Source organism: Colletotrichum orchidophilum, assembly GCF_001831195.1.
Source record: "Colletotrichum orchidophilum strain IMI 309357 chromosome Unknown Scaffold_4.1, whole genome shotgun sequence".
Taxonomy (NCBI): domain Eukaryota; kingdom Fungi; phylum Ascomycota; class Sordariomycetes; order Glomerellales; family Glomerellaceae; genus Colletotrichum; species Colletotrichum orchidophilum.
Genome location: NW_019172960.1, coordinates 680,922 through 698,088, shown reverse-complemented (window position 1 = coordinate 698,088; position 17,167 = coordinate 680,922). Strand labels below are relative to the sequence as shown.

At 53.2% G+C, this 17,167-nt stretch overlaps 8 protein-coding genes across 8 annotated transcripts; 3 read left to right on the top strand and 5 right to left on the bottom strand.

The window, feature by feature from the left end:
• Positions 1 to 297: 297 nt before the first annotated feature.
• Positions 298 to 525, bottom strand: CORC01_00876 (uncharacterized protein; the record flags this gene model as incomplete). Its single annotated transcript, XM_022612532.1, has 1 exon — positions 298 to 525. One exon carries the CDS (start codon positions 523 to 525, stop codon positions 298 to 300), a length of 228 nt encoding a protein of 75 aa, XP_022481149.1.
• An 818-nt stretch (positions 526 to 1,343) lies between these two features.
• Positions 1,344 to 1,724, bottom strand: CORC01_00875 (uncharacterized protein; the record flags this gene model as incomplete). Its single annotated transcript, XM_022612531.1, has 1 exon — positions 1,344 to 1,724. The coding sequence occupies one exon, from the start codon at positions 1,722 to 1,724 to the stop codon at positions 1,344 to 1,346; it is 381 nt and encodes a 126-aa protein (XP_022481148.1).
• Positions 1,725 to 2,560: 836 nt separating this feature from the next.
• Positions 2,561 to 4,072, top strand: CORC01_00874 (uncharacterized protein; the record flags this gene model as incomplete). The annotated part of the gene is made up of 1 exon (XM_022612530.1): positions 2,561 to 4,072. The coding sequence occupies one exon, from the start codon at positions 2,561 to 2,563 to the stop codon at positions 4,070 to 4,072; it is 1,512 nt and encodes a 503-aa protein (XP_022481147.1).
• A 1,404-nt stretch (positions 4,073 to 5,476) lies between these two features.
• On the bottom strand, positions 5,477 to 6,627 carry CORC01_00873 (endopolygalacturonase; the record flags this gene model as incomplete). The annotated part of the gene is made up of 2 exons (XM_022612529.1): positions 5,477 to 6,089; positions 6,152 to 6,627. 2 exons carry the CDS (start codon positions 6,625 to 6,627, stop codon positions 5,477 to 5,479), a joined length of 1,089 nt encoding a protein of 362 aa, XP_022481146.1.
• A 1,867-nt stretch (positions 6,628 to 8,494) lies between these two features.
• On the bottom strand, positions 8,495 to 9,433 carry CORC01_00872 (short chain dehydrogenase; the record flags this gene model as incomplete). The annotated part of the gene is made up of 1 exon (XM_022612528.1): positions 8,495 to 9,433. The coding sequence occupies one exon, from the start codon at positions 9,431 to 9,433 to the stop codon at positions 8,495 to 8,497; it is 939 nt and encodes a 312-aa protein (XP_022481145.1).
• Positions 9,434 to 12,147: 2,714 nt separating this feature from the next.
• CORC01_00871 (acetyltransferase) lies at positions 12,148 to 13,233 on the bottom strand (the record flags this gene model as incomplete). The annotated part of the gene is made up of 3 exons (XM_022612527.1): positions 12,148 to 12,322; positions 12,373 to 12,920; positions 13,072 to 13,233. 3 exons carry the CDS (start codon positions 13,231 to 13,233, stop codon positions 12,148 to 12,150), a joined length of 885 nt encoding a protein of 294 aa, XP_022481144.1.
• Positions 13,234 to 14,712: 1,479 nt separating this feature from the next.
• CORC01_00870 (oxidoreductase) lies at positions 14,713 to 15,928 on the top strand (the record flags this gene model as incomplete). The annotated part of the gene is made up of 2 exons (XM_022612526.1): positions 14,713 to 14,756; positions 14,878 to 15,928. The coding sequence occupies 2 exons, from the start codon at positions 14,713 to 14,715 to the stop codon at positions 15,926 to 15,928; spliced, it is 1,095 nt and encodes a 364-aa protein (XP_022481143.1).
• An 824-nt stretch (positions 15,929 to 16,752) lies between these two features.
• Positions 16,753 to 17,154, top strand: CORC01_00869 (uncharacterized protein; the record flags this gene model as incomplete). The annotated part of the gene is made up of 2 exons (XM_022612525.1): positions 16,753 to 16,830; positions 16,897 to 17,154. The coding sequence occupies 2 exons, from the start codon at positions 16,753 to 16,755 to the stop codon at positions 17,152 to 17,154; spliced, it is 336 nt and encodes a 111-aa protein (XP_022481142.1).
• Positions 17,155 to 17,167: the final 13 nt, after the last annotated feature.

Here is a 17,167-nt window from a genome sequence, read left to right as displayed (position 1 = left end):
AAGCAGTTGTCGAGCCGGATGCGGACGAAAGCTGTTAAGTTGCATACATTAGCAGCGAGACAGATGTGGATGGGGGCGAGCTGTTGGACTGCTTAGCTTGTTGAACACGTGGCCAAGACTGATTTTATCTTGGCCACCAAGCCCCCTGCCCACTGATTGAGTTTAACCACATGGTACCCCGAAGGGTGTGTACGACCAGTGGCGACGCCCGTTGAGGCAAAAAGTTCCAAAAATTTCCGTCGGGTGCACAGGCCTGAGCTCACACCCAGGATCCTAGGACCATTACAGTCCCCAGATCTAAGGTGCGAGATAGATGAACTCGATGACAGTGCGGATGAAATCCACAATGTAATCGGTCAACCACCTCGCGACGAGTACGACGACGACAATGGTTTCGGGGTGCCGAAGCTCCTCTACGCCAAAGACGTGTCGGAGCAAGCGCTCGATCGCCATCCTTAGCGCGGGCACAAGCCCCCAAAGGAGAATGCAGTGGGAGAGTGGGGGGATGGCGGGGATAGTAAACATGATGGTGGTACGATGGGGGTGAGATGCTCTCGGTGAAGAAGAAAGGAAAAGAAGACGAAGTTCGATACTGACACTCGCGGTTTTATACAGGTCGAGGACTCGATGACGTCCCAAAGAAAGAGCATTTCGTAAGTAATAGCAGTTGACTAGTTCAGGTGTGGGAAGGACGGCCCTTCCCAAGTACAACATAACAGAGTTGAGGTGGAAGGAAAGCATGGTTTATTTATTGTAGTAGCCTGCGATCTTGAGAGCCCTGCTACTTCCTGCACACATCCGAGTTCGTTAGAGGAAGTTGGGGTGGGACACGTAGAGTCGAATCCAAGTCAGGAACCCACAAACCGCCCCTTCGTTAACGGGAAAGGCGCCAAGGTAGGTGAAGGGGGGCATTGATATGCAGTCGCCTATCAAGGAAGGTAGGTAGGCGACTTGGGCATGACTGCAAGGCCAGCTTGAAGAGCTCTTGCTAAAGCGAGTCGTGGCCTGTGACGCTTGTGGCAGCTCCCAACTGAAGGAGAAAGTCAGTTTCGGCAGCAAAGAGTTCAGCTGAGCCCGTGGGCCCTGGATCAGTTCTCACCTAATGTAATGACGAAGTGGCTAGAGTGGATTTAGAGGCGCCATGGGCCACAGCTGAGAGTCGGCAGACTTGCGAGGTGACGCAAAAAGGCATCACTCGGTATATCAGGCGTCTTGGAGATCCCCATAAAGACCTTTACCAGGTGTTAGCGACCTTAAAGAGGTCTATCGTGTCGCCAAGAAGCCGGTGCGATATGGCGATTCTATAAGGAAAGTGTTAGTAATAAGGTAATTCAATAATAGACTTACTCATAACTCACCACACACATCAGGATCCAGGTAAAAACGAATATTATTGGAGGTAAAAGTATAGCTTTTCGTAAAAAAGCATAAGGTGCCCCTGCCCCTGAAAGACTCGCAACACCGAGAAGTAAATATAACATGAGAGAAAAGCTGGCCATTTTAACAAAAAAGCAGCCTTCTACCCCTTGTAAGCGACAAGGCCCAGGTGAAAAGAAGCCAAGTTGAGGTGGGATATAGAAATATGTCGTTTGAATTGTGTAGCATCGCTCACCGATAGTACGAAAAAAAGGCTCATCATAGTCTTGAATAGGATTACTATCCAGGGCCCATCGATAGATATCGTACCCGGCGTCTGCTAGGATTGCGAAGGTCGCGCTGTTCATTTTTTTCTTTTTCGAAAAAGGGTAGTAAGAAGACGGGCTGAGTGTGAGTGATGTGGATGTATTGGGGAAGTCTAGCTGTACCGTGTACATTAAGTCGCACTCCGCTGGAGAAATATATCCTCCGAAGCACGTCGCGTGACTATTGTGGCGCGCCCGTAAGGCTGAGGCGCCTCGCCTGTGGCAAGTGCCAAGCTCGCGACACTAGTAGTACCTTATCTACAGTGTAAGCCCTGTGAGTCAGTGTTCTGGAGATTATTAGTAGGCTGGCAATGGGCTGTGTGACCCCACATCCTGGGAAGACGGCCCAAATCCTAGGAACAGTAACCTGCTTCCCACCCTGAATCCTGGGATTGATAAGCTGGGTACCCCCAAATCCTGGGACTAAGGTAGTAAACTGCCAGTCAGCTGTGTGGCCCCACATCCTGGGAACTGTGAGCTCCCTATCGCCCTGGATCCTACCTTAGGATCAGTAAACTAGGCTCCGTTAGTCTTCCCTTTATCCTAGGATTAATAAGGTTATTGTTCCTGAATCCTGGTAGGAGGACTCTTGAGCCTGAGACATTCGACAACGCCGTTTTGAATGTCCGCGCCCTTGTCGCGGGCGATGGCGGGGCGCAACCGCATGCGGTGTTGTAAGATGATCTCATCACCGTGATTCTGTGTAGAGGATATGGTGAGATATGCGAATTTTTTTTCTGTTCTTTTTTCCTCCCTCTCCTGATTCCAGATTTCCCCCTGAAGCCCGTTGCTTCCTCCCGGTTTATTTTTCGGTTCTTTATACAACTCTCACGCCAACGAAGTAGAGTTTACTCACCCGCCTTTGCCTATCGTCAACAATGCCGTCCGCTCCCTTCGCGGACGGTGACCGCGACGAGGCGGCTCTGGAACCGATCATTCGGAGGCTGGCGGACTACCTCGACCTCGCGTCCTCCTCTTCAGACGACGACGGCGACGGCGACGGCAACGAGGACGGAAACGGCAAACACAGCAACAACGCTCTATCGCAAGCGGTGGCTGCAGCGTACGACAAGATCCCCTCCTTCATGGACAGATTCGGCATCCACGACGCGGCCTCGTTTCTGCGCTTCGCCAACGACCTTCTCACGTGGATCCCGAGCGAGGGGTGCGAGGGGCGGGATGTGTACGACGTGCTGTGTATGTTTTATTTTGTCTTGGGGCAGGCGTCTTTGGGGGCGCTGCAGACGGAAATCATACCGGGTCGCCGCTGTGCAAACGGGGGATGCGGCGCGAGGCCACGCGTGGAGGAGGAGGAGGAGGAGGAGGAGGAGGAGGAGGAGAAGAGCGAGAAGGGCGGCGGCGGCGGGGGGAGCTGCGGCTGGCTGTCGGCGTGGATGGTTGCGTATGCGCAGCGGATCGGGGCCTGGATGGATTCGCCCGCGTCCGTGACGGAGGCGTCGCTGGGGACGTTTTGGCGGTGTGAGCGGTATCGCTTGCACGAGGCAGTCGTTCCTGTTGGCGGGTTCCGGACGTTTAATGATTTCTTTTCGAGGCGGTTGCGGGAGGGGGTTAGGCCTGTTGCTGGGCTGGGGGATGATGGGGTTGTTGTGTATCCTGCGGATTGTCGGCTGGGTGTCTCGGGGGACGGGGCCGGAGAGGGGGTTGTTGAGATTGAGAGGGGGGGTGTTGTGAGGATCAAGGGGTTGCCGTGGACGATTGGGGAGTTGTTGGGTGGTGATGGGGGCGGCGGGTGTGAGTTTGAGGGGGGAATATGGATGCATGCTTTTTTGAATACGTATAATTATCATCGTGTTCATGCGCCTGTCTCGGGGAGGGTTGTTGAGGCGAGGAGGGTTAGGGGGTTGGCTTGTTTTGAGGTTGTTGTTGTTGATGATGATGGGGAGGAGAAGGAAGACGAGGCCAGACTGGCACCTTTGAGAGGTGGCACTTACAGAAAGAAGGGCGCAGTGTGCCGCCGGGCGGAGGATCTACCACAAAGAAACAGAAGGTTGACGACGCCCAACACGCCCGGGTACCAGTTCCTCCAGACCCGAGGCGTCGTCGTCATCGAGAACCCCGTCCTGGGCCGGGTCGCGGTGTTGCCGGTGGGGATGGCCATGGTCGCCTCTGTGCGGCTGGGTGTCCGCGTTGGCGACGTGGTGGAGAAGGGGGACGAGATTGCGGGCTTCGCGTTTGGGGGCAGTGATGTCGTTTGCGTCTTCGAGGCGAGGGCCGGGCTGAGGGTGGAGGATTTTGTGAGGAGTCCTGGTGGGGAGGGGGCGTGGTCGAGGTATGGGAGTGTTTTGGCGAGGGTGCGGAAGCGCCGTGAGGCGAATCTAGCTGCGGAGAGAGAGAGTGGTGAGGTTTGGAAGAGTGATGTGGCCTGTTGAAGTGAATCCATTGGTTTGTCTCTTGGGATGCATGTGGTTTTGACCCGAGGTAGATATCGATGGGCGTAGAACGTGGATGATTGGGAGGCCTTAGTTGTTTTCTCCATGTCGAGGGTCTTTACCTTGAAAAAGCTATTTGATTTTGATAGCAATCTTGGCTTTCAATAGTTACTAGTTGACAAAGGTATGATGGCGTGAATAGCTGTTAGGGATACATCGCGACGACAAGATTTTCGCGATAGCTTCACTTTCGTAGGAAAGTCCCATGACCAGCTTCGCTAAGTACGGTCTCCCTATACCAAATTCTTCATCAGGTTTTCTTAGAGATGGTCATTTCCCTGTTTGGTTTCCGGGGATGAAGTATCTTACTCCTTACCTATTATACACTTTGCTATATCGTAATCGTCAGCAACCCAATCAATTGAAGCATTGTTTTTTCCATTTGCTGCACTAGAAAAGCTATGACATGCGGTACGTTTGTTGTTCCTGTTTGGACTTATCCTCCCCCCCCCTCCCTTTTCCATTAGACTTCGCTGATAGGTAATATGTGACAGCTTCGGCCATTGAACGCTCTTGTGGGCAAGATCATTCCATAAACTCGAGTCAAGAAGAACAATTTACGCACAACCTTGATCTTGACTACGACTGAAGTAGAAGAGACGACTCATCCAAGTTGCGGTATTTGTTTCCCACTTGTATGAAGTGTAACACCGATTCCGGACTCTTACTTAGCATTGTGAATTCAGGCGGATAGATAGGAGACTTAAATCACCAAGGGGGCCAGTATTGTCAATCTTGGTAAGTACAATTCCAGGTATCCACTGGGTACATCAAGACGACGATCCAGGCCAGGAGTGGCCAGAGCAAGAAGCGTCAAATGTCAAGCGAAGCTTTGGTGCTCGCCGTTCATTAATGTAAATGCCAGCAACCACTGCAACAAAGAAATGAAGAGGCTAGGTTGCGATACTGAGAATGTAATCCCTCAAGATCGTAGAAAATCGTGGCGAATTCAGGAGAAAGAGAAACATGCCCGCCGCTTGAGCAAGGAAATGTAGCCAAATCAGTTTGTCCTTCCTGCTGCCACGATCAAGGAAGATGTACAGCAGTGGCTGACCTCCCTATTTTTACGCATATGTGGTTATCCTACGACGCCGGCTGACAAATTTAGGTTGTCATACATTCACAATAAAAAGCGGGATGAAATGAAAATTAATTGAACTGTATTCCACGGAGGGTATCTAAGAATCGAACGATGACAAGCCAAACGGAGCCCCAAGTGGAATTCTCCTGGCACAACCTCCACCAAAGTCGCAGGGCCACCACTTGCAACCGCTATCCTGACCTTTACGGTCATGGCAACTTCAATCCAGGAGCACCGCTCCTGATTTTCCCATCACCAACCATTTAGCACTTGGCGCCGGAGCCGGCGGGAATGCCAGCGCAACCGGAAGCGGTCTTGCCGCCGGTAATGGAGACACCAGACCACTTCCAGTTGGAGCAGGCACCCTTGGCGCAAAGGACGTACACATTGTTGCCCTTGGAGGCGACGGTACCCTTGACGTTGGTGACGGTGACGCCGGTGATGGGGACGCCGGCGGTGGGCTTGCCGGTAGGGCTGCCGTTCTCATAGTCCTGCTGGATGACGATGCCGTTCTTGTTGATGTTCTTGAGGGTGATGTTCTCAAAGGTGACACCGCTGACCTTGCCAGTCTTGTTAGCAATGGTCTTGATGCGGACACCGTTATCGGCCTTCTCGATGGTGGAGTCACGGATAACGACGTTCTGGACAGTGTTGTCGGCGCGACCACCAACGGAGCCGATGGACAGGCCGTGGGAGCCGTAGCAGTATCCGTTCTCGAACACGATGTTGGTACCAGAGTTGATAGCCAAGCAGTCGTCCTGGTTGTAGACCTTGGCGCCGGAGATGGTCACGTCCGAAGCCTGACCGACGTCGAAGGCGTCGGTGTTGTGGCCGCCCTTGGAGTCGCCATCCTTGTTGTCGAACAGGATGTTGGAGCTAGAGAAGAGCAGCATTAGCGCGAGTCCCGTCAATACGGGGAGCATTGAGTTGTCACGTACATCTTGAGGCCGGAAACGCCGTTGATGGAGAATCCGTGGGCCGGGGTGTTCTTGATGTTGAGGCCGGAGATGGAGCCGTCGTTGATCTTGACCTTGAAGAACTTGGGCTTCTTCTTGCCGCCGTTGCCTCCCTTGCCGTCCCACCAGCGCTCGCCCTGGCAGGAGATGGAGTTGCCGGAAGCACCGACGACGCTGACCTTGCTACCGCCGATGGCGATGAGGGGGCCCTCCCACTCCTTGTAGCCGAAGGTGGTGGTGCCCTGGAAGGTGATCTTGGTACCGGCCTTGAGGCCAGTGAGGTCGAGGGTCTGGCCGGCGGGGACCTTGAGGTTGTTGAGGACGATATCGGTGCAGGAGGTCTTCTTGGACATGGCCGTCTTGGCGTCGGTGAAGGTGCACGAGGCGCGGGTGTCGAGCTCGGCAGGGGCAGCGGCAGCCAGGGCGCTGAAGCCCGCGACAACGGAGAGGAACTTCATCGTTTCTTGATTTGTTTTGGTATGTGATCAACACGTGGGATACTTTGAGTATGTACAGAAAAGTCGAATGAGAGACTAGAGTCGGTGAAAAAAAAGAGTGTGGTTGAAAAGAGTGTGAATGAAGAAGCACGATGGGGTATCAAGAACAGAGACAAACCGGTGGGCAGAAAAGACGATACTTATACAATGTTGTCGAACATGCAAGACTGTAGACTTCGCCTGCCCCTTTCGTAGACATGCCTCTCGTTGAGAGTGTTGGATGTCCAGAACTGGGTACGGTGCGGCTCCAACGCCGGATAGTCGGCACCATCGTTGTCTGTCTCCCCAGTCTCTGAAAGCAACCAAGAGGAGTCCATGATTTCAAAATCACCTTTAATCTGACCCTGCAGCGCCGGAGCCTTGCCCCGAAGGACCGAAAGAGGAGGGGAGAATCTCCACACTGGCTTAAATCACCTAAGCTTCCAATCCTGCGAGCCCGCGGCGCGAAACTAGCAGGTAGGGAGCAGGATATTAGGAGAGCTAGTCACCCACCGCCCGATGACCCAAGTCCGACGATGGGATCATACCGGGTTCTTGTGGACTTTGGGACGGACAGGGCTGACGGGAATAGTCAAAGTCGGTGTAAGCCGCCCTACCAGCGAAATACCGAGACATGGCCACTTCCAAGACTTCCAGACCGTCTCATCGGGTCGATTTTACCACCTTCGACGCGTGTCTGCCGTGAAGAAACTGCCTCCTCAGGAGCTTTCCAATCTCAATGGCATCTTGGCTACATCTTGGCAACAGCTTGGCATAGGCTTGATTTGCCGATCGATCCGATCAAGGACTTCTTGGAAGTTGGGATCCAGGACGCCCCAGAAAACCACGGTGGTTTATCCACCAGTTGTTGCGGCTGACCCAGTATTTTCCTGTTTGGAAGGGGGAAGTTTCCACAGAAAAGCAATGCCAAGAAGGCAGGTGAAGTGAGCAATTGGTGTGATGCGTGATAAGGCGTCGTGCATATGCCAAATTGCTCCAACACCGCATGTTCCGCCCTCCGTAACGCATGGTTCAGTCGTCTACTGACTGTAACTGTCGATTCTTTGTCTGCCACCCGTGAGGCTCATCCCGCCGTCGTCCGGTTAAGGATATGATGACGAACGAGCACCGGAGAGTCCGGGCTTTACCTATAGTGGTATGATTAACCTTAAAGCCCTAATGGCAATCCAATCATCCGAGGACCGACGAGCCGTCTGCCTTGTGGGGATTGAGCCTCTCCTTTCCATAAGTTCGGCGGGTACGGACTGACGCGTAAACTTGCCCTGCTAGCCAACGGCAGGCCACAAGGGGCGAGTAGGCCTCCCGCTCTCGGCCCCGGATAGGATCACTTCAAGACGGGCTAGTGTATTAGTAACAAGTTTAGGCGAGTGGACTTTGTTGAACTTCGGCCTTGATCCGACGGTGGGCATTTCCGTCATCTACGAGGACCAGGGGCCCGCACCCCCTGGCCATCTTGGGTCCTCTTTTTTCCATCGGGTTCCTGCTTTTGTCACTCACCTCCTTTTAGCGCCGGAAGACACTGGTTCAAGGTGGGCTCACGGGTTTGATCTAACCGACTCGAGTAGGTTTCGACAACTCATTTTGCAATTTCCAATGGCAAACAAAAATCGATTTGGTAGCGGTTCATGCAACAATATTCAAACCACGGGATTCTGACCATGGAGACGCAACATACATGAAACTGCCGCTCCTTGGCACACTTTATTTCTGTCTCCACATTACGCTGGAAGGAATAAGAAAAATACGAAGTTCTCATGTGGCGATGACTTCTGTCTTTGTGACTTGTCTCTTTTTGTCTGATGACTTCGAACACGTGCGGATGTTCCCCTTACAAATGGCTCCGGAGTTCGTCTTCGGTCCATTTCCATAACTCCTCCCTCCTATCCTTGTCATTGCTCAGCCTCGTCCCTTTACCGGTGACACCCACTGGGAAGTAAAAGATGCCGCTCTTGACGTCCGGGTTGAAGGAGGCCCAGAGCTGGTTGAGTGCGCCCTTTTGCGGACTGACGGCCACGATCTTGGTGCCGAGGTACATAATCATGCCCAAGACGACGTTGGACTTGTTGATGATGGATTGTGCCAGGTTTGTGTCGACGACACCCGGGTGCACGCTGACAATCTTGAGCTCCGGATGCCGCTCGGCGAGGGCGGCGGCGTAGTGAATGTTGGCCACCTTTGAGATTCCGTAGCGAAAGCGGCTCGGGGTCTCGGGCATTTTGGTCTTGAGCTTGTCGAATTGGTACGTGTCTTTGGGTGCCCAGCCCTCCGCGGCCGAGGAGAGAAAGACGACCCTGACATCTGGGTTTTCGGTCGCCGTCTTCTTCAGAGTGGGCATTAGGAGCTGCGTCAAGAGGGCATGGCCCATATGGTTTGTGCCAAACTGAATCTCGTAACCCTCCGCTGTGAGACCATCGGGCGTCGCCATGATTCCCGCATTGTTGACGAGCAGGTCCAGCCTGGACGAGGACTCGTTGAACTGTTTCGCGGCGGCTTTGATGCTTTCAAACGAAGACAGCTCAAGCGGCAGGTGAGATATCGGCGTGACACTGGAGCCCTCCTTTTGCAGTGTTTTGATTGCGGTCTCTCCTTTCTCCTTTGAGCGTCCTGCGAGGTAGATGTGCGCGGGGTTGTGCTTTGCAATCTGTCGGATCGTCTCCAACCCAAGACCGGCATTCCCTCCGGTGACGAGAATGACCTTTCCGGTCAGATCCGGGATGTCAGAGTCGGGCTTGAAGTTGTACCCGCCCATCAAAAATGCTGTCGCCATTTTACAATGTGATTAGTCGTAGATCTACGTTAAATGATATCTATATATGACTAACTATGAGCGAAGTCGCATAAGTTATAGACACCTCCGGCGCAAGCGCGTAGCTTCTTATATACTGTCCCTTAGAGTTTCACGTTTCAAACTCCGCGTCCGATCGTCCCGAGCTCGATACTAGCTCGCCGACGATATTGGTCGCAATGTGGTATTTATGGTTTCAGGGTCCAGGGTTCCCCGCTTTGACCGGTAGTACTTCCGAAGTTCGTTTTCGTTTGGGCGATCATATTACGACCGTCTTACACACGAGATCTATGTACCTGCCGAGGTATGGCGACATCCAGATGCGTTCTAGAGGCCGATTGCTTCAGAAAGGAGCATCCAACGTACATTTTGCGAGCCTGGCTGTCGCTGAAATCTTGACCCCTGGTAGACACGGTGATGTCACCTTACGCGGGGGACCTTAGAACCGATGATGGCATTGATCCAATTCACATTTTGCATCTTGATGCAGCAGTGCTTCGAGGAAATGGGCCTTACGGTGCTCTGACTCTGACACGAACAGCTTGCTGAGCTGTTTTGGGCAACGACGTTGATCACAGCAGTATGCTGGACAACACCTGATGATAGTCCTAGTTGTGGATTAGAAATACGTTCATATATATTATCTACTATGATGACGAGAGTCACCTGACCTACTACTCTTGCCTGAGGTACTAGAACTTTCAGCATTATCAACATCCTCCTGACTTATGAGCTGTCTAATTCCGGTGTACCACCTATTCGAGATGTAAGTCTCAAAAGCCTGCTCTACATGCTTCCCATTGGATGTTGTGTAGACGCCGAGCGCAGAGCCTGGTTTTACATCAGTAAACAGCAATCCGCATCTTCATAGTCGAAGGCACTCTCTCTAAAGGAATAAGGGACTAGCTCGATACTTACCCTTGCAATATCCAAAATCTCTTCAGTCGGCATCTTTCCCAAGATCAGCAAGGCCAGCGAAGAACGCAAGATGAGTGCTACTGACGACCTCAATTTGGAGAGCTATCTTCTGCTCAGTCCAGCCGTCGGGTAATGGGAAAGCCTGGTTGGGTCTATTTTCCATCCTCCGGTATGATGTTTCCGAGATGCCACGGAATTGAAGGTGTCGCCTAAGATCCTCATTTCTTTCCAGCTTCGATGTTAAGATGCCTAAACCGAAGTGCTGTGCTTGATCTTGAGTAATTGAGATACTCAAGTCCATCTATTGCTTCGTCAGTGACTTTGCCCAAAAAATTTCGACGCGGAACTTGGACAGCGAATGAGCCATCCGCCGTCCGACGAAAGTCTAGCCACAACCCAAGGCAAAGTCAGCGTCAAACGCTGTGAGGTTGAGTACGGAGGACTTAGATCGCTAACGCATTCCAGTGACCACGTGGCGAGACCGCGTACTTTCTCGCCTTTGGCAGACGCCAGTGGATGAAGTGGATGGGTAGAAGGCTTTCCGGCGGAAACCAGGTCACGCGACGAAGCACTGTCTCTCTGCCCATCGGTAAGTTGCCATAGGATACAGCCAGATTCTAGCCATAGGTACCGCCGGCGCGAATTGAGAGTGCTACAGAACACCAGTGACCGTCAGGATTTGGGAAGAGATTGGCGTGCCCGACGGCTTGGAAGTAGGAGCTGGTATCTTTGAAGTCAAAATTGGATTTGCTGGCGCTAGCTCGTAAGGCCCTGCCAGGCTCTTTAACTGAGCCCTTGTGACTTTATATTTCTCGCGAGTGTCGCCCTCACCGAGAGAAGATAGTACCACCCATCCCGCTTACAGCTGTGAGGTGCCACGGGTGATCGCCCGCTGGTGCCATTACAGTGTATGATGAACTGTATGGATCTGTCGATGTGAGGATGAAGTTATCCCATAGGCTATCGTTGGTTCTCGGAAGTTGCTGATTCATGAGTATGCATACATGTAGTAGGTAGAGTGTGCCCTCGTGGAAGCGTAACGTCGGTGCCTAGATACCGCTGGTCACATTTCGTAGAAAGGCTAGGCCTAGGAGCTGGTCTATTCGACGGAAGGCGTTGGAGACTTGTAACTCAAAGACAAAGATGCGACTTAGGTTCGGGTTGAAGCCGCTGATGATGAAGGTTGAATTCTGAGCCCGGCCAACTCCGGAGAGGGCTAGTTCCGAAGCCAGAAGTCTGCTGCTCACATGAGAATGCTAAGCAATTTCCCAGCTAGATGTTCTCTCGAGCAGTGCTTCTGAGAAGACACTCAATTCATATTGCCCTGCGACAAGCCGGGCACTCCAGTCAACCCCACAGCGCTAGAGGGAAAATGGATCGCCTTGGGCCGAATTCCGACCCGGGGAGAAGACCTCAAGGTCGGAAGCCGTATTCGAGATGACAGGCGGCGGGCGGCGCTCTTCCAAGAGACCGTCGTCCTGCGAAGCCCGTCTCGGAGAAGTGTCTTATCAATCTAAAATCCCCAAGCACCGGTCTTGTTCTAGTTGAGCTGTGTGCCGAATGCGGGTGAGATGTAGGATCACCACGGCCAAGGTCTGTCAGCTGGAGACATGACAAATTTCCGATACCTCCCCCCGTTGGAATAGAAGCGAGGAAATGACTTGGGCAGAAGGAGAATTGGATATCCACTAGAATCTCCACTCAGTATGGAGTGCGCTGTAAACTCATTCTTGTCATTGGAACTGCCTGCGTACCCCTTAGTCGTCCAGCATTCCCCTTTATGCCTTGAACGACTCTCGGCACTGCTTGAGACCCTTGCGCTGCCTGCCGTTCTCGTCAAAGTTATCCTCACTCAGCCAAGCTTCCAAGCCGCCTTTGATCACCGGCCACTCGTCATCTGTTATGCTAAACCATGCAGTGTCTCTGCGTCTTCCCTTGATGACCATGTGTTTTCTGCCAATTGTGAGTCGCTGAACAAGAATCAGGTACGGTAGGCGTCTTACCTGAATGTGCCTTCATAAGTATAACCCAAGCGCTCAGCAGCTGCCAGACTCGGCTTGTTCAAATGGTTGGCCTTCCACTCGAGTCTGTAATTGCCCAAGCCGTCAAAGGCGTTCTTCATAAGGAGGTATTGAGCCTCAGTAGCAGCGCGCGTCTGCTTGAGCTGCTCACTGAAGATGATGCAGCCAATCTCAATGCGTCTGTGACCTGGCACAATAGAGAGATATGCCATCACGCCAACCGGCTCAGACGACGGGTTCGAGGCGGGACCAGATAAGACAGTGAAATACAGCGGGTCCTTCGAGACGCTCCATTGCTTGAAGGCGGCCTCGCATTGTTCGTACTCGAGGAATGGCTCATTGAAAAGGTATGTCCACCGCCACGCGTTTTCTTCCCGGCCGAGGTGCTTGAAGATGGCTTCTGCATGCGATGGTTGCAATGGGACCAGGGAGGTGTACCGGCCGTGGAGCGGGGTATGGGACGGGGCCGTAGCCGGATCGGAGGCAACGAGAGGTCCGACGGGGGGTTCCATGGTTCCGGACGACATCGGCTGCAGATAATTACATATACTCAGTCAGTGTTAATGTGCTGCAGTTACTGCAATGATGGTATTGTTCAGGTCGGGATTTAAAGCATGAGGATGAGCTCTGGGCGATGACTCAGGGGGTCACGGCAGGTTGAATCCTTCGAAGCACGACAACTTCGGCGCGAAGTGGGGCGACCGGCCCGGTCAGGCGAGACACGCCAGATACGCCATATACGCGCAACTTTGGCGCAATGGATCCGGGGCCGGTGCCGCTCGGGTCGGTCAGCTCATCGGCAGGGTCGGACCACAAGTAGACGCAAGTCATCCACATGGCCATGGTGCTGTGTCATGTCGAACGAATTACTCTACCCAGTGACAACAGCTATCAAGAAAGTCCAAACAGGACATTCATCCATGTCGAGTGCTGAATCCATGTTGCTATTATTCTAGAAGAGTACACATCACCCCTTTAGAATTGACAGCACCGTCCTTTACCTTTGCCATGGTTGTCACGTTCATCTGCTGGTACCAGAAGCCGGCGATTTCCTATCCCCGATATATCGAAACCAAGACCCGGAACAAGGGCCAGCTCACTCTGGACCAGATTTGAACATATACCAGATCTCTGTGAGTGTCATTTATTTATTTCATATCAATCGAAAACTCTTGACTAAGTTCAAAAAACAGATCACCAACTTCCAACAGCGTGGTATCGTATACCGCTCGACGACGTCGCCTGAGGATATCGCCTCTCGAATCTTTTGCATCGATGCGTATTGGTGATTTTATGAGAGGCTGGGCGACATGATGCATCTCCATCCCTTATGGACGACCCATCAAGCAGGAACTCCAGGACAGGCTCCCTTTCGACCTATCGCGCCCCATGGAATTGAGGTATCATCCCTGGGAGGCGTATTCATCGTCGGCTTCAAGGCCTGCGTAAAACTGCTGAAATCACTGACGAGGGCGCGGGCGTGGGCGTGGATGCCGAGGCTCACAGCATCAGTTGCAGGAAGTGAAGAGTTTGCCAACCGGGGTAATAAGTGTTGTCATTGAATCGACTGATGGCATTGCTTCGGTCCCAACGCCTCCAAAAAGAGGGATCTAGCCCTGGCTGTGCTTTCGTTTTTGATCATCCCCAAAATTCTCATTTCCGCGCTGTATGCTTATTGTAGGCTGTACTTTTACGTCGAAGACTTTGAGTCACTAAGGGAGCGACCGAAATGCATCTATTTGACGGGAAACCGTTTCTCCCTTTCATCGGGGAAATGTGGTAATGCGACTGTAAACCATTGCTACTATGGAGACAAGTGGAGAATTAAATTGCAAACTATCGCCAAGCTTAGGCAGAGGCAAGTGACTCAAGATGGGTACGTCCAGTCGGCTCTGGCTCTGGCTCTAGCTCTGGCTCGGTGAAGATCCGCCCTTCACCGAAGCTTCAAGGTGACCAAATCGGGCAACTCTAGCAGTTCTTCACTGCCGGTAATCCCGGTGTGTCAAAGTAGGCGTTAGCGTCGCCGTCCGTGACCTGACAGGCGCGCCGGGAATGGGGCAATTTTCTCCGTCATCCATTGACAAAAGCGCCGAGTTCTTCCTTAGTGACGCAATGGGGTAATCTTGGCCCGTCACTCCACCACAGCTCCAGTTCCCTCCGCGATTTGCCCCTCGTGCCCCTCATCGTCTTCCATGCTAAGTGACGCGACTCGACGATAGATATAAAGCCGTCAGGCTCACGACGTTCTGCTGTCAGTCTGTCTCACGAAGAGGGCTCACTGGTTCTCAGACTTATACATACTAAAGGAAATCGCAAGACAAAATGGCTGGGACCAAGACATTCAACGTTGGAATCATTGGATATGGGTATGTGAAACCGTCTCTCAGTCCATGTCATCCTTGCTACGACCCCCTTGCATGCTTTCGGAATAGACTCACCTCGGCGGGACTCACCGAAGATGCCCACGTGCTGACCGACCATTCGCAGCCTGTCCGCCAAGGTCTTCCACATACCATTCATCAACCTCACCCCTCAGTTCAAGCTGCACAGCATCGTCCAGCGGAAACCCACGGCCTCTTCCTCAGCACCAACTGACTACCCGGAACTGAAGCACCATACTTCCCTAGAGCCCATGCTTCAGGACCCCGACGTCGACGTCATCAACATCCTCACCCCGCCCAACACACACTTCAGCTTCTCCAAGCAGGCCCTGCAGGCCGGCAAGCACGTCCTGGTCGAGAAGCCCTTCGTACCCACCATCGAGGAGGCCGAGGAACTCATCCAGATCGCCAGGGAGAATGAGCGTCTCATCTGCGTCTACCAGAACCGCCGCTGGGACAGCGACTTCCTCACAGTCAAGAAGATGATTGCCGACGGCGTGTTCGGTCGCGTCTACGAATTCGACACCCACTTTGACCGCTTCCGCCCTGAGCGCCCCACGTCGTGGAAGGGGGAGCTGACCATGGCCGAGGGCGGCGGCGCGCTCTTCGACCTGGGTTCCCACCTCATCGACCAGGCCTACCACCTCTTCGGCATGCCTGAGACCGTCTATGGCAAGCTCGTCAGCCAGCGGAACGGCAAGTTCGACCCCGAAGACCCGGACAGCGTGCACGCGCAGCTCGCGTACGCGGACGGCCTCATCGTCAGCGTGCGCATCGGCGTCATGAGCGTCGAGACGAGCCAGCCGCGGTTCTGGGTGCGCGGCACCAAGGCCAGCTTCCACAAGACGTGCCTCGATCCACAGGAGGATCAGCTCAAGGCCGGTGCCAAGCCCAACGATCCCGGTTTCGGTGTCGAGGACCCCATGAACGGTGGGAGGCTGCTGCTGGTCAAGGAGGGCGGTAGGGTTGAGGAGCGTATGAAGATGACGGTCAAGCCCGAGACGTACCTCAAGCTTTTTGAAGGTTTCGCCAAGGCTGTTGAGACCGGAAGGGAGGAATACGTTCCTGTGCCGGCGAGAGAGGCGCGAGATGTGCTTCGCATCCTTCACGCTGTCCGAGAGAGCGCGAAGTCGGGGCGCGAGGTTCGGTTTTCTTAAGACATTTGCTGTGTTTGAAATGTCTTGACCGCATGGTCCGAGGTTAGCCGTCGATGGTCTCGGGCAGCCGGTGCGGCGAGGCGGGCGTGGCGTGGCGTGCCGAGCCGATGGAAGATATTTAGAGCCCGTTGACGCAATACTAGCAAGCACTAGATAGTCACGTACATGTTGTCTATTTTGGAAGGGAGAGGGCTCTGGGCACTTGGCGAGTCTTGTCCTGTTATAGCGGTTGCGTCTTGTAGTAGTCGAAAACGTCTTTCAACTCGACTCTTTCCGGTATGTAGAGTTGCCGTTTATGGAGGTCTGGTCTCAGAGGCACCGGAGGGCGAGGTCTTGGACGTGCCCGCAATGGGGGACAACCAACGCCGATCTCCCGTAAACGCGCAAAGCCAAGACTCCGACAACACATAAACGTGATTTCACTTGCTGGCAGAAAGAGGGTTCTGTCAGATCGCGCCCTCACGGGCGAGAGTTAATCTGGAAAGAGGAAGAAGCTGCGGAGAAATCTGGCTGAGCTTGCAATTTAACCGGGCTGGGGATGTCTCAAGGCAGGATCTTGGCACACGATGATGGCGGCCCCTAGATTCCTTCCCAGTCGTGATGACATCCGGTGAGTATCTGGAAGGTGTGATCAAAACACCGCATGACGGAAGGATACGTCTCGAATTGATCTCGAGTTGAGGAAGAACGATCGAGTATAAAAGGGTAGCCACGATGGTCCGTGGATGCTTCTGATCTATAATCTCATCAACAAATCTTACGCCAGCATTCTCACAGCTACAGTCCCAATCCATCTTACCGATACCTGATACCTAACTCTCAAAATGCGCTTCAGCCTAGTCACGCTCTTCTCCTACGTCGCCAGTGTCCTGGCTGGACGATACATCGTATTCTTGGCCCCAGTATGCCCACCCTTGGTAGACCTAGAGCCTTTCACTGAGAAATTAAATCTAACCACTTTTTATTAGTCGACCGACATTGACAAGTTCGTCGGCAAGCTCCTTCTACGCGACAGCGATCTCAAGGTCATCACGAAGTGGGACAATACGCCTGGTCTGTACGGTGTTGTGGTTGACACCAACGTGTGGAACGTCTGGTCTATCCGCAAATTCCGCGAGGTCAGGCTGGTCCAGGAGGATGAGTTAATCACTCTTCCACCTCAACCGACTGCGGGCCTACCTACGGAGCCCGAAGACACTCCCTTTCCTCTGCCCAGCGCGACCTGAGCTGAATGCCTTG